The following is a 25863-nucleotide window of genomic DNA, read 5'->3' as shown; positions in this document are numbered from 1 at the left end:
TCTTTGCATATACGAAACCGTTTTCGAAAATCCTTTTACCAATAGAAAAGTGCATCTTCACCGAGAAAAAAGGCTATTTGTGATCCTCGTATTGCCACGGGGACGGTAGCTACGCGGATGAAACCGCGGGTCGTTTGCTAGTATTGAATAAAACCAATATAGTTGAAAGTACCTTTATTTGATAGTTATATCTTAAGGTTTACATCAACATTTAGCTTCAATTATGTACACCAAAAGCAACGTTTCACAAAAGCACACGGAGAACATAGAATTATTTTCATGAAGAATAGAAATAGTTCTACCTACGACTGAGCAGACATTTGTTTCTTAAAATCTATACGTTTTAATAATCTTGAGATAGATAGAGAAAGAGTGGAAAGGTAGGTAATAGATAATGGAAGGTGATGCCTCTACGTTGAAGGTCAGTCATTTCATCTTAATAAGCCTATCTCCTAAGAATGTCTGAATAAATTATAATTATTAGGGCAAAACCTTTATTGAAAAACGCTCTGTGCGTTATTCAAAAACACGATTTTATTAATATTTTCTTACTTAATTTAATCTGGAGAAATAAAAGGAAAACAATGAACATTAACTATTTTATGTATAGTTGATAAATAAATTAATGTCTATTAAAATTATTAAATATAAGTAGATTTTTTTTTATAAAAATACGTAATGATCGCATAAACGCAAACTATCAAATATGCTAAATCCAGCAAAAATTTATTTCTTAACAATAACACCATCAATTTATATTTTAATGGATATAAATATCGCTTAATTACTTTGGCATGAAGATTTAAAACAGACACCTAAATTAATTCAAATTAATAAACTATACAAATCCGTGGTAGAAAACATATTGTAAAAGCTCACTTTTAAATACTAGTTTAACTGTACTGTACTAATTGCAATATCACACTACCATTTGATCGTCAATATTATACGTAGCGCAAGCGATTAACGCAACATGAGTTGCGATTTGCGCTCTCCTTACATTTTTTGCGTTTTAATTATTATAATTATGTTAGCGCTTTCTAAGGCATTCCGCAGCTTTATCGTCACGATGTTGTCGCAAAGTTTGCGTTGTAAATACTTTTGACTGCATACTATCTACGTTTGTTCACACACAAAAAGGGCCTGTTCACTAAATACGCATAAAATATGCCGTACCTAATTTGTTTTCTGCGTTTTAACCTTCTGTCACCTTACGTGACCAAACTTTACATCTTTTTTTAATTCTTTAGCTTCCAATTAACAACAATACAATAAATTGATAGATAATGAATCAACAATGTGGAACAAACATAACATAATCTTATAAACATAAAAATGGAACCGACTTCAAAGATTAATTTTAATTTTAACACAAAAATACTGAACCTATTTTCGTAAAAATTAAATGGGACTAATCTGAAAGTTCAATACTCTTTCAGACAAAAATAAATCAAAATTGGTTAATAAATGACGAAGATATGAGGTAACAAACAATAATAATAAATAAAAAAAAACATTCGTGTCGAATTGAGAAACTTCTCTTTTTTGAAGTCGGTTGTAATTAGAATTTAAATTTAAAGCATTGCATTTTTCAGCGATTTCCTTTTAATTTTTCTATCTCTGCTCAAGTTAAATTTCTGATATTTAAAACTTAATTGTAATCAAGGATGTTAAATCTTATTTAAAAAACTACGTTATTTTTAAAATTACATTTAAATATTAAGGAATTACAAATTAAAACATATTTTACGTAAATATTATCTTTTGAAGCTTTTGGCGTAATGTTTTTAATTAAATAGTTTTGGCGCATTATAATATTTGTAACTCGTAATTAGTGAATTATTAAAAGAAAAAAACCACGTCGGCTCTAGTATTCAATAACTCTAAACAGTTCTAAATGTTGCTATGGACCACAATCACGGGAGACACCAAGAGACATTTTATACTAGGGCTGAATTTATGGAATTTGTATACAGTTTCAAATGTAGAGCCATGTTTTTTAGTTAAGAGGGATAAAACTTAAGTATAGGTTCTGTAACGTGGCTTGCAGCAGAGAGAGCAATTTAATATCAATGGTCATATGTGAATTTATATCTGTATTTTGAACCGCTCTCCATCGGAGCAGTTCAGGAGTGATGGCTATTGTATGAGCGGGGAGCTCTGGCTGTCGCTGAAGTCGAGCGTGTAGTACATGTCGGTGGTGTCGAGGGCGGCGGGGGGCTGGAAGGGCGCGGGGGGTGCGCGCTTGTCCTGCAGCCAGTGGTGGGGCGGCCCTGGCTCCGTCACACGTGACAGGCGTGACAGCAGACGCGAGTACGTCTTGTTGACTCGGCAGTGGCAAGCTGTCACCTGTTACAAAATACATGGATATACATACGAGTATATGCTACATGATAGCTATGTCCTGTTTTAGGCACATAATTTCTGTGAAAATGTCAGGATGAAAATTTTATATGCTATTCCAGACTGTTCTATCGCTGTGTCAAAGTTCATTCAAATCCGTTCTGTCGATTAGGTCTAAAATTGGGTAACTTAACCCTTATAGTAATGTATTTTTACTAGAGATGAAACGGATATCCGGTAACTATCCGGTATCCGACCGAATACCGGATAGCTACTATTCGACCGGATGTCTATCTGGCCGTTATTTCTCCAACCAAGAGTAAGTCTTGTGCTAGGCTGACATGAAAATAGACGACGATTGCGGATCGAACCCCCTTTTTTACCTCTAATCCGTTAAACTTTTAAGGCTTAACAGAAAAAAACTAATAAATACAATAAATGTGCAAAAACAGCATAGTGAGAAGTAAGATTTATAAAAAATAAGCCTATATCGATGGACAAGCTGGCTAATTGACTGAGTGTAAATGTAACCAATCAGCTAATAATTTGAGGCTTAAGATTGAATCTTACCACAACCCCAACGATAGCTATCGCCGCGCCGAGTGTCCCGGCGGCTATGTACACATTATGCAGACGGTCGTGGTACAGGCCCAGAGGCAGGTGCATCTCGCGCACCGAGCCTCCTCCGTGGGACTCCGCACCCGGCTCACTCTCGCCGTCCATCACTGCTTCCAGAATGAAGTCCTCTGAAAACAAAAAAAGAATGTTTATGACGAAGGATAGTTAGCAATGCCCTCTGATATTACGAAATCGACGTGAACATAGACAAGCGCAAACCTGTTTTTTTAAATCTTCTTTTACATAAAATTCTCGTGTCACAGTGTTAGTTTCTATACCTTGACCTATTTTAATGAAGTAAATAGTTAATAGCCAATATTCAATAGTCAATATTCAATAGTAGTTTACAAGCACCTTCGAAACGTCAGGTATTAATAATATAAGATAATGGTGATAGTAAATACTCGAAAACATAAAATTGAAGTTACAAGGGTCCTAAAAGGGCCTTGAAGCCGAGAAGAGCCCACAACAAATTCACAAGGTCTATAATATGTATGTTCGGTGGGTCTGAGAATAGGTGGTTATCTATTTTTCATACCTCTAAGTGATAAGGGTGGTCCACTCCAAAATGTATACGGCAAAACAACTGGGTCAGCTTATTATTTATTACCAAACATTTAAAAAAATACGTAATTCCCACAAAAAATGTCTAAGTAGGCAAAAAAAAAATATTTAATTTTTTTTTGTAATTTCATAAACAACAGCGAGCGTGTCTTATATGGTAATTAGTTAGCCACTATGTATGGGTATCTGTAACAATTACAAGAAATTCGTTTATCCGGTCTTTGAATAGCCCCAAATCGTACCTCTGCTTGGACACAGAAGCTGGAGCTTCAAATGATGACTGCTACAATATGACGGTAAAATTTCGGTAAATTGAATGCTAACGTATTTGATGAAAAATAAAACATATATTTTAATGAGGTAATGCATGATCGAACCTTCACAAATCCTGCCGGTGTATCCCGGTCGACACGAGCAGTAGAAAGAGTCCACTCCACTCCAGCACGTGCCGCCATGAGCGCACGGATTGTTGTCACAGACCTAACAAGAGTTTGACAGTAAGACATTTTTTTCAATATAAAACCTATAAGTGATGTGATGATGATGATTATTATTTTATCTATTACGAATGAGAGTAGATAAAATAAAAGAAATTGACCTATTGCGGTAAGAACTTTGTTAAACGGCGTTTATGAAAATTATTATTTGCAGAATTCCAAAATCCAGTTTTTTTTAATATTTTGAGATGTTAGGGGATAAATCGCTTTATGTACTTTTCCACATATTCCTCTTGGTGGTCACCCCATGTGCATACTATGTCTGAAAATTGTGTCATTTTCTTCCTGGGAGAAAATATCTTCGCCAACCCGGTAGGTACTTGATTCGCCATTCCAAGCTTCTACATTTACTAGTTAGCTAGTTAGCTAACTAGCAATAAAATACCACAGTGGCCTGACTTTGTGATAGCCCTCTACCAGAAATCCTTAGAATTTAATCCTTAGCGGCGTTTTTTGATGGTTTTCATAACTTACAGTAGCGACACTGTTGCACTCTTGGCCTACGAAACCGCTGGGACATTCACATGAGTAGCTGTTCCCATGGTCCAAACAGTAACGACGCTCAGGACATGGATTAGGCTTGCAAAGGTCCACCTAAAAAGTTGCGTTCATTCGATTTTAATATTTATTCTAAAACATGAGGCGATATAATGGGAAAATGTTGACTGGGCTGGGACAGACAGCTTACATGCTTGGAGGAATACCCCACGGCTGAGAGCCACACCACCAATTTTCAAGGCATTTTCAGGCCAGTGCGTCCCATATTAGACCTTATCAATATCCTTCAATAATATAATAAAGCTTTATTTAATTCCATACGAAAAAGAAAGAAAGAAAGAAAAAATCTTTATTACAGCATTACGAGTATAAAACTATAAACTAGTACATAATCTTAAATATTAAGTACTTTTCCAAAATAGAGTTGAATTTTTTAAATGGACCATCGAAAGGTAAATTCCTCCTCGAATGATTTCTACCTTTCCATGTTTTTAGCTGCAGCTTGCGTCCCGCCATCGCCTTTATTTTATCTGCCCATCTAGCATTTGGGCGGCTTCTCGTTCTTGTGCCTATTGGACCAGCCCATTGCAGCTGCAGGCTTTCCTTTGGCCGTACCAAATTGTAGCCAAACGTAAGCCACCATAAGAAATTGGCATACCTTGGTCTGGCAGGTGTTTCCCGTATACCCACGACCACATGAGCACTCGAAGCCGCTGACTCGATCGGTGCAAGTGCCGCCGTTCGCACACGGGGACGACTCACACTCGTTGTACTCCAACTCGCATCTATCACCTGTATAACCTGCAAAAACCATATAATTTATCGAGATGTCGAACTTTGTAAACCCTGTTAAACAATAAAGTTTCAATATGTAATTTTTAAAACTTTTTTTGAGTTGAATTTTGAAAAGTTGTAAAAATAATAGGGAAATCTCTGATAAAAGTCCTACCTCTCCGAACTAAATAACTTATTATTTTCCAGTAGGGGTGAAAATATGGCTGAAAACAGTTACCCTGACTTTAGGGCGACATGCCCACTTCAGAATCTTTTTCTGATTTTCCCTAATTATTTTTTCAAGGCTTAAATCTCCGTAAAAAATAAAACGTGTTTTATTAAATAAAATATGTATGGAGGTATATAAATATACTTATATAAAACTTAAATATTTTTTAAATTGTAGTTAAAAATGGTAATCCGTACGTATACACAAGGACTGGACCCACCCATGTTTTACAAATTACTTGCATTCCATAAATTAACTTTTTCGATTAACATTTATCTATACCAGACTTGCTTATATCTACGTACTTATAAAATTTTCTGTTTGTTTTACTGCTTTGAAGCCTTACGAAACGCCGAGAATTTAAAGCAGCAAATAGACTTCAAAGTTCACTTTTAAAAGGTATGTACTTAAAAAGTATTCGTAAGACTGCTTTACATAAATGAATTTAAATAACAATCACATTATTAAATTTGGAAACTAAATTTTAATTTTGTTTTGTGCACTCATTTTTAGGGTTCCGTAGTCCACAGGGAACCCTTATAGTTTCGTCATACACGTCTCTGTCCGTCCGTCCGTCCGCGGTTTAGGAGAGAGACTATAGAAAGCTGTAATTTAGCATGTAGATTAAATGAGAGCCGTGATATCCAAGTGGATATGACCTCTGCCTCCGATTCCGGAGAATGTGGGTTCGAATCTGGTCCGAGGCATGCACTTACAACTTTTCAGTTGTGTGCATTTTAAGAAATTAAATGTCACGTGTCTCAAACGGTGAAGGAAAACATCTTGAGGAAACTTGCATACCAGAAAATTTTCTTAATTTTCTGCGTGTGTGAAATCTGCCAATCTCGAGTCTCCTCGAACTCAGCAGTGAGCCGAGTATGTATATGGGTTAATAATGATGATGATGGTGATGTATATTATAAATGTAAACGAAGACGTAAGGTAAAATCCTGAAAAATATTTTTTTAGGGTACCTACATGTAAATTGGGGATGAATTTTTTACTCGTTTAGCTCATAATATTGGATAGGTTTTTGAAAAATATGAAATATCTTTTACCACTATTTTTCGATTTAGGGATTTGTTAAATATTAAGGTTTTTAGAGCTAATTTTTATTACTGTTATAGAGCCAAATGTCGCCCCTTCTACTAGCTAAACGGTTGTTTGTGGATACGTAAAAACAATCAGAGAAGTAGGCTATAGAGGAATACAGCTAAGTAGCGATTGCGATTTAAAGAGTTATAGTCGACAAACATAAAAAACCCTGAATAGAACCTGAAATGAAATTTGAAAATTGTATACTTTGTTGTTAATGAAATACTCATAAAGTAAAGTTGTTAGTAAAATAACTTAGTCTCTTAAAACTAGAAAGCTGAAAGTTGGCTGAATTTTAGGGATTCCTTTCCTACATGTAAAGTGAAGCGATTTTTTTTTCCTCTATCCCATAGCATGTGATAGTGATAGTGTGTATAGTTATCGGTATTTTTGCATTAATAAAAGCGTTTTAAAGTGCTCATATTTTAATCTACGTAACCCTACACTGCGTGTGGCCTGACACGCACTTGGCTGGTTTTTTTTTTAAATTTAACTATATCGTTTAGTTACATAACTCATATAGAATGAAAAGTCTAGTTGCATTTCAGTGCAAACCGATTAAACAAGTCATAAGTCTCTAAGCCAGCATTATGCCGTCAGAGTACAGGATTAGTGAAGTATGTTCAAAGTAATAGCACTTGTAAAATATTGTACGTAGAAATGTACGCTATAGAAAATGTAATTTTACAAAGCTAAAGTATACACAAGCGTAATGTCGGTGCAATTTTCTTTTCCAATAGTATACAAGCATAGATATCTACGTAACCGTAATGTATCCCGTGAGGCTCTATATAGAGCTTGCCTTAATAAATTCACCACATAAAGGCGCTCTGTGTAAACACATTATGATAGAATTGCAAAGCGGAAAAAGGGAAGCTAAAAGCTCAGTTATAAATGAGCTCGTAGCACTTCCCTACAACTGTCATCCGCCAAATGTATTTTTATTTTTTATGCGAATATATTTTCATGCTAGGCATAACATCGTTGTTTTATGTTTCCTTCTTTTGCTTGTTTTTATGGATATAATAAATTAGCTCTGTGGTATCCTAACAATGAAAAATTTTTCAGCTCAGATTTATGTTAGGTAAGCTATAAAATAATATCCAACTTGGTGACTCACGCACAATTATTGTATATAGACAAAAAAAGTAAATAAGTTATAACCGGTCTCGTCCATAGAGGGTTCTTTACAAATTTGTAGACAGTACTTTAAATAAATAATGGAAAGTATTTTTATGATTTAGGTAATTACAAATAAATAGTTTTGAGTTTTTTTCCCTATACGGTATTACTTGCCAAATTTAATAGTTCTAGGTCAAGGGAGAGTACCTACACTATAAATTTTGATTCCCTTGAGAGTGTCAAAATATACGTTCAGCCGTATATTCTTTTACGTTAACTTAGAAGGACATGTATGTAGATAGACATACTAGACATAGCTAACAAACGTACCAGACATACCCGATATACCAGACATATCAGACATACCAGACATGCCAGACATGCCAGACATGCCAGACATACCAGACATACCAGACATACCAGACAAACCATACACACCAGACATACCAGACATACCAGACATACCAGACATACCAGACATACCAGACATACCAGACAAACCAGACATACCAGACATACCAGACATACCAGACATACCAAACATACCAGACATATCAGCCATATAGACAGACAGACGGTCAACAAAGTAATATTAAAAAGGTTTTATTAGGTGCCCTTCTTTGTCGAAACGACATATTTTTTACTCGAATAGTTTTTCAATTCTTCAAAAAAAATATATAGACATTTTTCCATATTTCAATTCTGTGAAAATGTGTGTATGGTTATTCTCGAGTAAAAAATATGTTGTTCCAACAAAGAAGGGCACAAACAAACACGATTTTTCATTTATTCCTATACTTCAAAATGGCAGTTTGCCAAAAACGCAATATCGATTAATCGGGGATGAACAGAATGTAGCGTCGTGGATATTGGACGACGCTTTTGTATGTTTTATTGCATATCGGTGATAGCTCTCGACTCCCTGAGTGTCATCATTTTTGATGTATGATCATGATCATCATACATCAAAAATGATGTATGATGATCATGATCATTAAGTATTACGAACATACTAAATTATATTTTTGTTGTTTTGCTTTATACTAATAACTAGGCAGTGGGCAGCCAATTCTTTCGTCTTAAATTACCTAAAGGTCTGAGACTTAGTCGCTAAGTATGTGCGACCCATATTTAGCGACTTAAAGCCTTTTTATGAGCCTCATATGAAGGCTTAAAGCCACTCGCGGAGCGATGGAGTGATCTATGCTCGGAGTATCTCTGCGTGATCAAATCCGAAATTAAGAGATCCGTAGAGGAACCGAACAGCGAGCGATGGAACAAGCTATGTTAGGAGTATCTCTGCGTGATCGAATCAGAAATGAGGAGATCCGCAAAAGAACCAAAGTCACCGACATAACTCAACGATTTGCGAAGTTAAAGTGGCTATGGGCGGGGCACATAGTTCGAAGAGCCGATGGACGCTGGGGACCCAAAGTGCTGGAATGGCGACCCCGCACTACTAAGCGCAGTGTTGGTCGACCCCCTACCAGGTGGACTGACGACATCAAGCAGGTCGTAGGGATTCGCTGGATGCAGGCGAAGCTGAAGTGGCGACTCCGCACCGGAAAATTTTGTGCTGGTCGATGACATCAAGCAGGTAACTCGGCTGATAATTATGATGATGAACAACTACTTAAATGAACATACGTACCAACAAAATCCTAAGTCTTGAATATAGGTGTGGCAATTTTTTTTCACACCTGTAGTATAAAAAAAATGGGCTATAAGATTGATCCTAACCACAACAGTGTGCGAGTAGCCTTAAAATACACAACCGTGTACACAATAGCAATTCTGAGATGCTGTATTAAGTTTCTATGCCAATTCGACCCAAGAGACTGTTTGCCCGCATCCATCCGTTCTTTGCTGGCGGAAAAACAACTTTGTTGATTCATTTTCCCAGTTTAATCCTCGTAGGTAGGCAATGATGAAAAGTTGTTTGCATCCAATCTATCTAGCACTAGCTTGTATCAATTTACGCTATAGCGAATTTAATTTTCAGGATGCATTGTAGCGTATGGAAATTAAATGAAGCTTTATTTATCCATTATGAATAATACTCAAACGCTTTGAGCTTAATTTTAAACATTATTAAATATATCTCATTTATTATTATGCGAAAATTAATAAAAGGCAAAAATAAATAATTGTGATCCAAATACTGCAGGTATTTGGATCACAATTATTTATTTTTGCACTAACTGTGCCTCACAATTTCATCCGCGCATATTCCATTCCTGTAGGGATATCCGTTTAAACAAGTTTTATTATCAGACTATCATTATTATGCAGATGTTAAATCATTAATGGTTTTTCCTGTAATCCTATTTTCTATATGAAATTATTGGAGTATTGAAATAAATTCACTACTATCCGTGTAGCACGTCGATTTCTCGAGTCGATTCTCCCTTCGAAAATTAAAAAAATGTATGGGAATGACAGATCCGATCGTTAACTTGATCACGTGACTTGGTCGATAACTAATGTCATCCAGATACATTTTTTCGGTTTCGTAGCGTTAGCGTTGATAGAAAGAGAATTGATGTAACTTGGCTACAGACCCTGGTTATAATTGAAGTGAAAGACAATGAACACGCTATCTTACGAGAATGTTCTCCGCCCAAGCGTCTGACTCTGAACTGCATGATCCCGCATTCAAGTTAAACAGCGCTGCTACGGCAATGGACGCTAAACTAGCTTATTGTCAGTCTAGACACGTCCTAAGAAAGTGAAGCTTACACCCAGCCATATATTGTATAGCTTTATTACTAGAGACTCGGGAAAATCTTCTAATCTAGATTGGATTGCTCGCTAGATAATACTAAATTCTAACGAAATTGTAGCACTTGGGTGATACAATTTCTTTTTTTTTAATAATTAGCTATTTTTTTTAAGTTTGACCAAAAATATGTCCCTTTCCCGTCAACATACCCGCTAAGCATGTGCTTAGAGTAGTAAACATCGATATAAATCGTTAGATAGGCCCCTCAATATTAAAGAACGCACAATGTTATGTCATTACTCAAAGACGTGCACATCTTAACTTAGTATGCAACAAGCGCATTCTGTGTATAAAAAATATTTTACTGTTTTTTTCTTGTTTAATCCCTTAATTATGCCTTCGTGATCATTTTGAAAGTGTAAAAACACAAGCCGCAACACGAATAATGAGAAAGTTGTTACTTTTCATTCCTAAGTATTTGCGAACCAATGACAATTCCGCGACGCTTCGGGGCCCAACTAACGATCTATGATAAATGGTAGTGAGTACAATAATAGTCAAGCGGACGGGAATCGAACCCAGAGTATCTTAAAGTATCGCCTTGTATAGGTACGTCAAGCTTTTGCTTGTATAAAAATCACAATATGTTTGACACATAAAATGGTTTGATATAACCTACTAACAAAATTATTGTAACTGGGCCAAATAAATTTTCTTTGGCCATCGCGAACAAAATTGTTTTGACTATAATTCAATGAGTTAGGAACGATTTATTGCTCTACCAATTGGTTTAACGGTATGGTTTAAATTTGAAAAGATTTATATGTAATAAAATGGATTAGGATAGTAAAATATATTTGAAATTTATCTTGGATGCAGACCATGATCATTCATGAATGAATGATCATGATTTTTCATGAAGAAAAAGTACACTAATATTATAAAGGGGAAAGATTTGTATTTTTGTATGTTTAACTGTAGGCGTACTCAGGATTCAGGTAATAATAACTTCTTGATTGTTTGAATACCTTCTTTTATTTCAATTACTTTATGATATTTCTATTGGTGGTAAAACTACTCTCGATTCGGAATTGCAGACATTGCAGAGAAGAATCGATAAGAAACTCTACAGTAGCTCTTTTCAAAGATGTTGGTTATAAAAACTGTTTCAATTCTACTCGACTTAACTCGTGATTCGCTCAACAGAGAATAATCGACCGCCAACATGAAAACAATAATGTCTTCTGTCAAGTTGTAGCTTTCAAGCTTGGATAAAATAAATCTGATTGGTTCCCGCCATTTTACTTCAACCGGCGTCAACCAATCACACAACAACAACTGACAACTGAGAGATCATTTAAAAACAAAGTTGCCAGCATGAAAATAAAAATGTGATATAATTATGAATCTAGTTTGCTTAATCCTAACATAACGAATAAACTCATCTATCATAAATGGACTGATTTGAAAAATCTGTCCATTTATGGTAGATGGTAGATACGTCATTATAAACCGGTTTCTATTTATTTAAAACAATCTACTATTTTTGACTGTGGACTATTTCGTAGCATTAGGACTTTTCTATTATGTAAGTACCGTATCGTATTTAGATAATTACATTTGTAATCCAAATGAGAGCCCCTCTGCCTGGTACGTTGTACGTACCACGTTATGTAGGTATTTAGGTATACAATCTTGTTACGTTTAATCCCCCAAGGATTTTCCTTATCCTTTGTCGTGCCGTTTCAGTTAAATTCACCGAATAAATTGAGTACGTTCCGTATTACGCTATATTCAGTAAGGCGCTCAACTTAGAGGCAAATTGTCCCTTTACTTATTAACGAAAAGAAAATAATCCAGTCTTATACAGAACTAATGTAGACATTTAAACATGTACAATTTAATTATTTTATTTCTTATACATAACACTTGTTAAGCTTGCTTGTATTTCGGTAGGTATTAAGTTTGAACAGATAAGTACTTGTCTAATATGTCGATAACTAAGTAAATAACGATTGACGATTGAATATGAAAATGCATATCTTCTTAGAATTTGTGATTAAATATCTTATAATTAGCTAAACAGACAAATGTATGAAGTAGGTAACTATGGACGTCTAAATTTTATTGCTATGGAGTATATGTACTGCAACCATAGAACATAAAGCTCTTAACTATAATTAAGATGACCTGTCTCTGCCTCATTTATAAATTCTAACTACCTAATAGTCTACACAACAGAGCTGAGGGTTATGCTTTCTAAGATTCGGGTTAAATTCCTAGCTGGGCTAAGTTTAGGAGTTCAGGACCAAAACACGACCTTTCTACTTGTCAACATAAAGAGTACTTACCTTGCTCACAAAAGCAGCGGTACTTCTCTCCGTCCACCTCGTTGTCCGTTTGCTCAACGCAAATCCCCTTGACGCAAGGCTTCTCAGCGCACGCGCCGCCAGTAGCTGCCACTTCACAGTGCGAGCCCGTCCATCCTTCGGCGCAAGCGCAATGAAATGTTGTGGAACCATTCATTGCCATGCTCATACAAGATCCTCCATTGACGCATGGTTCAGAATAACAAGGGTCCTTCTCACATTTCCTTCCAGTGAACCCTAAAATTGTATAAAAACTAGATCCTTTCTTCCTTACTTTACATAATATGTAGCCTGTAGGTAATAGACAGATTTGATAGGCAGCTATAGAAGCTCCTTATTCACGCTTCCTTTATTCGCGCCAATAATGTGTTTTTTATCAAAAATCAAAATTTTTCATGTAATTTATAGAGGAACGTATCTCCTTTCCCCTATAAATTACCATTCCATATTCACAGTTTTTGTGCACATTTACAGAACGTATATCCCGTGAATAGAGCTTTTACCGTAACCAACAAAAATAGATTGATTTGCTTCTTTCAACTGCTACTTTATATAACGATGCATTCAAATTGTTGGCAGCTTATATATATCCCTATAACTACGAGTATAAATGTATCTTCTATTTATTATGAAAGGCATCTGTAGCCGTATCTTACCAGTAGGAACCATTAAGACACTCCTTGTGATTAGCTTCAATACATTTCTAAAGTATATTCAAATTCAATTAAATAAAAATTTAAAATCTAAAAACCTAAACCTAGTAGGTACATTTTTCGCGTTGTAGCTGTATCTTAAACACAAAGAAAAGTTTTGTGAGGATCCTTCTGTCTGTTACATTAATAAGTTTCTTAAATATCTCTTATTGATCCACTTGAGAGATTGGTAACCTTCAGTAGTAGCGGAGTTGGCCGATTTTGTACAAAACGAAGTTTAACCCCGAGGGAAAATGTCTTTTGGTACTCTGAGAATTTTGTGAACTTAATGTGATCGATTTTCTGATAATTCTGTAGCATACGTAGCTGTACAAAACTTATACTTAATATTGGTAGATTCTGTAAATTTCAGAATGACTGTTTAATTGTGTATGGAGAAAGAAACCTTTCAGTTGTAGTGTAGTTAACGGATATCTAACCGTTATTTAATTTCATACTGCTTCACTTGTTTACAGATTTGTCAGAGGCTATATAGGTATAAATATATAAATTAAATTTATATTATATACTAAATACTAAAACACGCCAGATAAAAACTAAGACTTAGCAAATCGTCTATTGATAGCCAAGGTCCAATAATATGCGCTATAGCGTCAGAAAGTTTATCGCGATTCACGATAATAGTACGTATTATGAACGTCATAAAGCAACTGTCGCCCGCACCATGTTACAGCGCACAGAATAACACATTTCAATAAACGTCATAGGACGGTTTTAGCCCGAAATCTATTAACTTCCACGATGAAGTGGCGTCATTAATCAACATTTAATACGGTTACAGAGATATTCATTATACCCTGCAGGGGTAAGGTATGGCTTGATGTGTGTATAGAGTTACGCAACAGCGCTCTCCGAATAGAGTTTCCGATTACGTCACATAGGAGCTTAATTAACCGAAAATGCAATTTATTTTTGGGCTTACTGGAAAATGTTGGTTTGGAAGCTGGAACTTAAAGCTACTACACAAAATACATAGTAGTAGATACAAGTATTTAATTAGTGTAACGTTTTAAATGAAATACGAACTAAGAAAGCGTGCGCCCAATATATGAATGATAAAGTATTTATTATAGTAATATTTTTACTTAATGAAGTTTCTTTGGGTGGATAAAAAAATATATAAATTTTGATCACAGCTGGTTCACTTGTTCGAAGAGTAAATGAATAAAAAGTCACTCATAATAATAGATAACGATACCTAAGCTTAACCTAAATATTCTAAATAGTTGAAAATAGCTGACTACTTATAGGTAAGCGTTTCAAATAAAATAATTACTCTCATTATTAATAACAAACACAAAAATATGTTTAATTGTTTCCTGTTTCTGACCCTCTTTCTGTTCCCAGGAAAAGATCTTGACGAAATTTGGGACATACTCGAAAATAGACTCCATTTTGGACACATCCTTGTTTTTTATCCAAGAAATCATAGTGTGGAATCCTTATAAAATACGAAATTTAAGTGAACGAATTTGCGGATGTCCACTAGTTTAAATTTACAATAATTTCGTTAACAAAGATTGATTGGAACGGAATTCCAGTAAAATGTATATACCGTATGGACAAAGACAGTGGTAGTTAGCGCCGTTGAGCGGCTGCGAGAGGTCGACGCAGATGCCATTGTTCAGACAGGGTGATGGATTGCACGCGTCTCTGTCCTCGCAGTGCGGGCCAGCGTAGCCGCGGCAGCACTGGCACTCGTAGCCTTCCTGTAATCAATACACGATCAATCTATTCTACATCGACAAAGGCGATCGCCCATTTTAGCGGCAATTTATATCTGAATATTAAATTAAAAAGATTGTTACAATTTTCACAACACAACAACATCTAAATACATGGGTCCACAGATTTGCGTCGTAGGTATCGAACGCATCGTGATAGATTCGTGCAATTTGTACAATGCGGATCAGTGGACGCAGTTGTATTCTATAGTACAAAGAATACTACGATCCGTTTGATGCGATGCGTCTGAAACACACGATGCGAATCTGTGGACGCCTACCGTAAAACTTACTCTATTCGGACCGGCCTTTTGGACGGCCTCCGTGGCGCAGTGGTATGTGCGGTGGATTTACAAGACGGAGGTCCTGGGTTCGATCCCCGGCTGGGCCGATTGAAGTTTTCTTAATTGGTACAGGTCTGGCTGGTGGGAGGCTCTGGCCGTGGCTAATTACCATCCTACCGACAAAAACGTACCGCCAAGCGATTTAGCGTTCTGGTACGATGTCGCGTAGAAACCGTAAAGGGTGTGGATTTTCATCCTCCTCTTAGCAAGTTAACCCGCTTTCATCTTAGATTGCATCATCACTTGGTGACGTTGTAGTCAAGGGCTAACTTGTAAAGTATAAAAAAAACCGGATTTAGATAAATTTTGACACGAATAGATTTTCCATTTCCCCTCCAACTAAGCGAGGTATGTTCTAAGGAGGGTAATTACCAAAATGCGCCAGCGGACGGTAGTCATACCGAGCACCTAAAAGTATTTGTACTTTATATTCCAACTAGCGGATCCGGTCAAGCTTCACATTGACTTGTGTGTACTTCTTACCAATCCTACCCTACCCTACCCCTACCTATTTTGTGCAAACTTCACATAAACCATCTACTAAATAGTCCGAACAAAGCCTAAACATTTGGTTTGGATAGGTGAGCCCGTTATTGAATTATAAAATTACAACGATATAAAAGTGGCATGTATAGGCCACTTTTCTTTTTCACTTCTTCTCAATTTGTTCTGAAAATATCTTAAGCGATTTCCATAAAGCGTTTTACAAGCGATTTTAACATAAGTTTAAATTTAGTATGGATCAATAACGCGTCAATAGCTCCACATGCGTTAAGACTCAACACCGAAAGGTCATGAGTTCTAAATTAAAACGTATCTCGTATAACTAGATACATAAACTGATACGTTTAATTAATTAATTATAAGTTAATTTAATTTATAAGTTTTATTTCCTGTCTTCTCTCCTTCCTCCAAATATGGAGGGGATAGGAAATATTGGTCATATTTAGTCGAGATCGGACATGACGATATTTATCTGAAAAATAACCGAATTTCTGGAAAACTGATTTATTTAAATGTCCACATAAGATTTACTTGGTTTTTTGTAGTGGCCGAAGTCAAAACACAATATGGCCTATATAACAGAACGAAACATACGAGCAGCTCTTAACGAAACAATAAAATTCCTCCCAATGAAAAATGAATTTGCCCAGTACATATTTGTTAAGGTATGAATACACTCAACAAAGGAAGGTAATTCTAATGTTAGATCGGTGTAGGTAGTCCTCATCTTCAAAATAAGCGAAGACAGAAATTAATATCTTGCGAAAGTAATAGCTGTCATGCCATCGCTCAAATTACAATTGCGTAAAACTTGATTGAAAATTCCTATATCTCAGAGAGAGATACGAGTATATATATACGATATATACGAGTACATACCATGGATACATTTGTATAGCAGACGCCCTTTCCTGTACAGTCTTGGGAATCGCCGCAGTTGTCCGACTTCACGGTGACCTTCAATCGAATGCATTGTGACCCCCAAGTCTCAGATACAACTGTAAAGAATACTTTTATTACCGGGATTAAGCTTTTATTCCTTGCCTTCACAATGCATCATCCTTACCATTATCCACACACACGTTACATTACTACAAAGGATACCGAACGTGACGTGACATACCATTTGCATGACACGACTCAAGTCTTTCGTAAAGCTCGTGCGCCACACCACACCTGGCTATTAAACACAACCGCACAAACACAGTACAAACATCATTCCAGCCAAGGAAAGGTGTCAAGTTAATCCGCACGAGCTGTATTTATACTACTCGTCTACTAGTCACTACTACTACTACTACTAGTACTACTACTTTTTATACAATACAAATACAAAATACCTCGACTTTTTACTTGTTTAAATGATATCGTAAGCCCAAAAAAAAGACACTTAAAATTCCTTGGCCTTAAAAACTCTCGCTGAATATTTTTTAATATGAAAATAGGGTTCCGTTAAACACATGGCATGTCACTACTGGTATACGATGATTTCAAATGATAATCTTTGTCGATTGCACTGCTGGGTCACAATCGCTATATCAAAAGGTTGTACTATAATTCTAAAGCTCCACGCTGTATCGTCCAAAGTAAACGCACGTAACATTTTCTACAAATAAAACACAAGACCATTGCATGTCACGACTCAATGATATTCTTTGGTATTTACTGCTCAGTCACAACAAAGTGATGTTTTCCCATTCCACAGACTTCCGCCAAGAGCTTACGTAGTTTGCGAAGTTCTCACGCAATGTGGCTTAACTTTGCTTGCGTGGCACAAGTGAAAGCAATAAATGAAAAAAATACATCAACACTATAGCCAAACTCGCTGTGCAATGTTTATCAACAAACAAATAAAACAATCACTAGTTATTTTACACCTAATAGTAATTTTAAATAACTTGTTCCTATATACTTATTAATGACAATATTACTATCTTTTGAATGAAAAAAAAGCATTCATAACTTTAAGTATGAAATGACATGCATTTTCTACCCTCATTTAGCTTTACTATTAGAAAAAGAAAAGCACATTCGTAGACACTGAAAACAACTAATTGGCGTGACATTAAACCATTTTTCACCAATATCTTAATCTATTGATGGATTGGATTAATCCATTAGAGAAACGACGTAAACTTAGCTGTTAAAACGGAAATAACCATTAGAACCTTCATGAAACTATAAAAGAAAATAGGTATTTGTAGGTAAAATAAGCTGATAATGATGTGTGTCCGTGTAGCCCAAGTTGGATTGGATTAATCCATTTCAGAAACGACGTTAGCTATGATTAGCTAAAACGTAAATAAAGTTAGATGCTTTTAATAGTATGGAAATCGAAGAGGGAGTTTTAGAATTTGCTCGAGCGTGGCAGATGATATGTTCGTTAGCTTCTGCCACCCTCGACGAATTAGGAGAATACCTTAATGATTTTAAACTTATTTCGTGGTTGTTCATTATGAATGTTATTTAAACGGGTACATACCACGATAAAACCCGTCCCGTCACCACGTTCAGTCCCGTCGTGACCACGATCTATGCAACTGGGTCAAAATATCGACAATAAAAATCTCGTCGTTTTATCGTGGTATGTACCCGTTTAAATAACATTCATAGGAGAATACCTTGTTTGTTGTTGATTACCTCCACCAAGTATGAGCTCTTAATTTTGTGGTGGGTACATTTAAAGTAAGGCAAATAAAACAGCTCCAAAATTACTCAAAGGTGTTTAGTTAGTAGCCTAAAAACATGTATGGAACCATTTATTTTCTACCTATCATCTAGTCTACTAACGTTGTCGTATAAATTGTAATTAAGCATCATCTCCTATCATATGAAACTGTGAAAGAAAATACTCACCTATTAATAAATTAACGCCTTCAGTGAGGTCCTTGTCGTAGAGAGTGAATATTTTCGATCCGTTCTCGTCTAACGGCGTAATATCGAGCAACATCCCGTCAGAGACGTCGCAGTGTTCGTGTCCTTGCCGCGTCACTTGGTACACGGCGGGCTGGGGGATCGTGTGGTGCGACCTGAAATAGACCCTTCGTCAACCATTACTTATTAAACCGTGAAAAGAGCAATAGACACGGGTCACTGGTGATTACGTAACAGAAAAGAAACGGATCAATGAATTTGAAATATACAGTGTCCCATAATTTATGGATCAAATACAAGTGTAAAACAATCATCTATTTATCTAAAACTATATTTGATTATTTTTGAAAATACCGGGTCGGGTGATTAGGATTTTTTAAATAATAATAAAACTACGATTTTTCCTAAACTAACCAAATTAGTTTTAGGTTGTGTGACACTCCCACTTACGCTTGATTCATTAATCAAGAGATAACCTGTTTAATATTACTTACTAACAACACGTATGTGACGTTAACATTAGCTTGTAAAAATCTATCACACTCGTATACGTACTACGCATACCTTTGCCTACTAGCTTCTTAAAAGTAATATAGTGAATAATTTCAATGCCCTTTTAGAAATATAACAAGCTTAATTACCTTTTATGTTATAATTTTAAGTACCTAATATTTTTAAGTTATAAAATCTATAATTCACAATATTATTTTTATCAAAATCACAATCACACAAATACATACCCAATGTTTGAATTAGATACACTTCTATCATTCATGCTTATATCAGTTTTGTTGTAGGAACATTTATTTATTATTATTCAAAAACAACAGGAACATAAACAGACATAGGAAAATAGAAACAATGCCCTTTGAAGTTTGTGATATACTAAAAGCTTATAGCTACAACTAATTACCACATGCTAATCTATTTCCCCTACCTGTCCTCATCATGTGAAGAGTTCGTGTCAATAGTTCCGTTGGTAGAGTCGGCGCTAACAAAGGTGTCTAGCGGGGAAGAGTCTGCGATGCGCACGATAAGGATATCTCCGCTCTGAATGTCAGCGGCCCCCTCCCACGACACGATGACCGGGGGGCACTCCTCCTCGCCTCCTCGCCGGAGCGCGCACTCCTCCGACATCCACGCCGCAAAGTTGCACACGTTTTAATTATAAACTTCAACTATAAGTAGCTTAATAAAAAAATTTAAAACGTGCTTCATATAAATGTACTAGCTGACGCTGCGCGATTTCACTCGCGTGGTTCCCGTTCCTGTAGGAATACGGGGATAATATAGCCTATCGCCTTCCTTGATAAATAAGCTATCTATCACTGAAAAAATCTTAAAATCTGACCAGTAGTTCCTGACATTAGCGCGTACAAACAAACAAACTCTTCAGCTTTATAATATTAGTTTAGATAACCTTTATAATATACCTTTATAATATTAGTTTATATTACGGTTTGTCCCGTGGCTAGTTACCACTCTACCGGTAGAAAGGTATCGCCAAACGATGTGGCGTTCAAGTACGATGCCATCAGAGATCCTTTTGTAGAGCGAGAAGCAGGGAAGGATTTTTAAATACATAAATATTTGCAACTGCCTCTTTGGTCCAATAGTTAGCTTTGGATCACAAAGTCCTCGATTCGAGTCCTGATTTTTGATACTTCCAAGAAATCAGGAGAAATTTTCTCGGAAAGCTCATGAAGCTATAGTCCTGTTTATCATTAACATCAGTGATCGTTAGACTGACAATCACCCTGGACGAGTAACCCGCATTGCAGAGAGGCTGATAATGTAAGTGAAATATTTCCAATATATAATTACATGATACATTATATATACACTGTTACAATCTACAATATAATTACTTTTTAACGTAACTTATACGCATCCCTATCTTCCTCCCACACAATCACAGGTTAAAAGCGTCGGCGTTGCAATATTAGATTTACGTATAATAATATAACCGGTGGAATGTCAAAGTTCAATTTTGCTTTTATTTTATAGTACAAAATGCTTTTAAGCTCTGTGTGTCATTATTATCTTTTTGCAGTTTTTACTAAGCTTATTATATTTTTTGAACTTATATTTTGAGCTTATTATATTTTACGATTTTTTTCTTATATGTGTAACAATTGTATCGATTTTGAGGATGCCCAATTTTATTTACCAATTATTTAATTATTTTACAGAGGACTTCGTTATACTCGTAGGTAAGGAGCATAAAATATCTTTAGCTTTACGAGTTCAATTCGTGATTTATTTATTGTTCGCCTATAAGAAATTCGCCATTTCATACATCATGGATGAGCAAGATATTATATAGCCCACGCGTGCTAATCTCGAAAATGCCACTCATAGTATTCTGTGCGAGACGTACAGACATTTTCCTTTTATATAAGTAATGAACAGACTTGGTCTGCTGAAGCAGAAAAGCTTTTTCTCTTTTCCTTTTGCGCTAGGACGATTTATGGTTTATGTATTTGACCTCGCTTTGCTCTGCGCCGTCACGATTAACGTTATGGTCCAAAATGTTATATCAGAGTTATGTTCCGTGCACAATATTATATTGTTCTTGTCGGTAACTACTCATACTCGTGTAACGGGTATTTTAGGTCAAGCGATGTGTAATTATTTTATAGGTGTTTTAAAGTTTATATTTATTGGATTAGGTTTCGTATGAGTTTTTGCTCTCTGTAATTCTTAGATTTCAGAGATTCTGCTAATAAATATAAGTACTAATAAGTGACATGTTTTTTACTGATAAGAGCCGATTGTTAGTTTCATAACTATTATATATTATGTGCCTAAGTATTTTCATTTTTATTATATTATTTTTCGTTAGAGTTATCCGATGAGCAGCCGGAAGTGAATTTTTCTCAGGGAATGTCTGAGAGATACGAGAAAATATAAAATGACACATTACATTAAAGAATTTGTAAATTTGTTAATTATTATTATATTATTATTAAGAATACCAATAAATATATTTCTTACAATAAAAAATTACGTACATTAGGTACTTGCTTAAAGTAAAAAGTGTCTATATTAGCAACTTACCGTTACTGGCAAATTAAGTTCATGGGTTTCATTGCCACGCCATACTCTTGATTCTCTCGGCAGAACCGGCAGCTCACAGTCGATAGCACCGAGACGATCTTGTAGACGCGCTGTATGCACTGCACCGAGCGTACTAAACGTAGAGTTCAACTTTCGCCTTCTTGCAAATTTAAGCAACCCCTTTGTACTCGCCTCGACTTGAGTTTTCGCTTTGCGAGTCGTGGTCGACCGCTCTGTACTAATGTACGCTTGAGTTGTAAAGCTCTCCTTTGTCGTAGCAGCGCTAGTGCTCAGAGGCACTGTAACCATCGGCGGTTTTACGCTAGACTTCGTTGAGTGGATATACTCTGTGGTTGCGGGCGCAGCCGAGCTACTCGTAGCTACTACGACTTTAATTTTGTCCGTAGAATTCAGAACTACATCGCAGTAACAACTCCCTCCAAAGAACAATATCATTAATAAAACTGTTGGCACGGTGTACATTTTATAAATTTTGTTCGTAGGTTTAAAATAGTTATTCGCTATTATGGCCATTTTGTACCAGATATTAATGTCCTTGGTTTATTTGGCACTGTTTCAACGGTAAATTGAGGATGGCCTTGCCTGCCAAACAATCAAAACATTGCATTAGGTAACATAGGAACAAAGATTAAGAATATTGTAGAGAGCTTTTTTAGAAAATTTTATTAGGTTGATATATTTACAATGTAGGTACCAATTATTTTACGATTTTTCCTTTGTTTTTGGCTCTTTCCTAACTATCACTTTCACTTAAACCATCGCCGTATAAGCAAACTAAATAAAAACTATAACTTAATAACTAAAACATTGAACCTCATAATAAAACGAGAATTCCGATACAAATTTACGGACATACGAGGTTTCCCTATTATTTTTTTTGACTATCGAATAAATGTTAAGAAAAAAAATATATATATATATTTTTTTTTCTAATAAAGAGATTTAACCATTTTATTTATTCTCAATTTTTTTTTTTATTGAGAAAAATAATTCAAATCATCCAATCCCACATTGAGTTTATGCGAGACTCGCGTACAGCAATAATATAATTATACAAATATGTATTTTTTATGTCTACCTTATATCATATTAAGAGTAGATATATACATCTGTATTAGAACATGGATTCATACAGACATCGATTCTTTCAGTTGGATACATTACCATACAATAGGCTTTCTGCAAAAAAGCTCTCGAAATATTCCATCGTATTGAAACCCACTTAACACGAGTTTTTAAAAGGTGGTCCGAAAGCTTTTACGAGTTGTAGATACTGGTACTGCGGGAGTGCTCACTTCTTAGGGAAAACATCTATAATTGGAAAGCTGTAGAGTTCTCGCCGTGAGTGGTGACCCTCTTCAAATCGAAGTATTGCTTGTAAACCGACGTTACTAATTTTCGCTTAAAATGCGCATATTTCATGACGTGAAACTTTGAATTATCGAGTAGCTGAAACCTTTTGTACGGCGAGCTATATGCGATAGTTCTTTTGATTTTGTATCTAATCTATTTTCAACTCACTTATAGATCGACTCATACCTACTTTCTATTTTAATTGGTCAGTAGTAAATGGAATTATTTCTATATATTCAAGATCTTTTGTAAAATTTAAAATATTGTAATAATTTGTTAAATATTGTTAGAATTTTTATAAATATTTACTTCGTCGTTATCAACCCATATACGGCTCACTGCTGAGCTCGAGTCTCCTCTCAGAATGAGAGGGCTTAGGCCAATAGTCCACCACGCTGGCCCAATGCGGATTAGCAGACTTCACACACGCAGAGAATTAAGAAATTTTCTGGTGTGCAGGTTTCCTCACGATGTTTTCCTTCACCGTTTGAGACACGTGATATTTAATTTCTTAAAATGCACACAACTGAAAAGTTGGAGGTGCATGCCCCGGACCGGATTCGAACCCACACCCCCCGGAATCGGAGGCAGAGGACATATCCACTGGGCTATCACGGCTCTTATTAATATTTACTTAATGAATATAATTTAACAGCTGTGCTCCCGGGTTTCACCCACATATGACCCATTGCTGTATGAATATAGAAATTACAGTGCCTGTAGATTATAATAATCTATTTTTATTAAAAATTTCATCCAGATTTCGGCGACTGAGCCTTAAATGAGTAACAAATATCAATAAAATAGTCTCTAAGTTTTCTGAAATTTTCCGTTTCTCTGCTAATTTTTGTTATTTTTTTCTCTTTGAATTACGCATATGAAAAAAAGATAAATTGAACCAATTACTTAAGGAAATAATATAAATATGCAAACGTACGAGGTACGAGTAACTTAAGATTATTTTGCCCGTACCTATAAAAAAAACAATACTACAATAAGAAGTTACCAAAAGAATAAATGCACAAACTTAAATCAGGCTTACACAAAACGGAAAAGGATAAGGTTATCAAAATCTTGTCTTACTTGTCATCAGCTGGAAGGCCGTATGATAATTTCACACAATCACTTTGACTTGCAGTATAATTCAATATGTAGCCAATACTGTAAATATATGTTTTGAAATAACAATGATGTAGGAATGTTATGTTGAGCGGATAGCCGGCGCAGGGCGGGCGGCGTCCCCCGCAGCCTCCGTGGCACTGAGGGCGGGCGGCCCGCGCCCTCCGCGCCTCACCCCCGCCTGTATCTTTACTTAATTTAACTACACGCTTGTAATATCAATGATTTATTTGATGCGACAGGATGCAAGGCCGATGGATGTTAGGATCGAATAATGGGATCTTATTGCTAACTTGTTCTCTATTTTATAGAATCTGTATTTTAATCACGACGTTAAAGGAAGGATATTTTAACGTATCTGTGAATTTTAAATGCCTATCATTATAAAATCAAAACAAAACTTTTTTTGTTAGAAAGCTGACGTGATCGAGAGGGTTTTAGCACGAAACATAGAAAACGCTAAGCTTACGCTTGATTCTTAGCAATACGATGAAGATTAGATAAGCCAATTCGAAGGTATCGGCGGTTTTCTATTATAATGAAAGCAATTTCTGACAATATTCGTTATTCTAGCTAATTTCATAGCTAATTTCATGTTAACTTAATATATAAATTGTAAAGTATCATGGGCGTATTTATTGGGGTATATTTACATTTTTATTCGGAAAACATCTCAGGACCGGCGAAGTATTACCTACAATAAATTTTAAAAGTAGACGTACCTCTAGAATCTTTATATTGTTGTTGTTGAAACAATTTATATTGTTTATTTAAGCACACAACAATTTATTTTAAAAATGTTTTATTCTGAAATTGTGTTTTTCACAAATCCTGCGGGAACCATGGATTTCCGGGTCAAAAAATCCAATGTTCAGCTCCAAGGTCAATATTTCTATACCGAAATTCATCAAAATCGGTTCGGAGATTTAGGCGCGTAATGGTAACAGACAGATAGACAGACTTACTTCCCCATTTATAATATTACTATGGATGTATGGATTGCAGACCATCCCTGGCTTCACACACACTAGCATAGCAGAGCGATATATACGAGTAGTTATATTTTACACTAAAATTTGGCAAAATACGATTGTTTCGAATCGAAATCGAATACGAATCGAACTACGGTTAACAACAGGTCCAGTAGGGATTTATTAGCAACTGAAGCAACAAAGCGATGCGATGCGTTGATAAATTGTGGAGCACGATTTTAATTCCCCGGAGACACAGGAGTAGGTAGAGCCTAGAAACAACAATTCGCTTTTTATTTTCACTCCCAGAAAATCCATCGTTCGAGAAATTGACAAATTTACATCGAAC

At 35.7% G+C, this 25863-nt stretch overlaps 1 protein-coding gene across 1 annotated transcript; it reads right to left on the bottom strand.

The window, feature by feature from the left end:
• Positions 1-159: 159 nt before the first annotated feature.
• Positions 160-24695, bottom strand: LOC112046872 (neurogenic locus notch homolog protein 1). The gene is made up of 11 exons (XM_052882950.1): positions 24508-24695; positions 19928-22653; positions 18973-19145; positions 16996-17114; positions 15100-15253; positions 12814-13068; positions 5179-5321; positions 4497-4616; positions 3903-4005; positions 2914-3089; positions 160-2349 (listed from the first exon to the last, which is right to left on the bottom strand). Exons 2-11 carry the CDS (start codon positions 20125-20127, stop codon positions 2140-2142), a joined length of 1653 nt encoding a protein of 550 aa, XP_052738910.1. The 5' UTR covers positions 20128-22653; positions 24508-24695; the 3' UTR covers positions 160-2139.
• Between the last annotated feature and the right edge of the window lie 1168 nt (positions 24696-25863).

The sequence above is a fragment of the Bicyclus anynana genome, chromosome 1, assembly GCF_947172395.1.
Source record: "Bicyclus anynana chromosome 1, ilBicAnyn1.1, whole genome shotgun sequence".
Taxonomy (NCBI): domain Eukaryota; kingdom Metazoa; phylum Arthropoda; class Insecta; order Lepidoptera; family Nymphalidae; genus Bicyclus; species Bicyclus anynana.
This window is presented reverse-complemented; position numbering and strand designations above follow the sequence as displayed.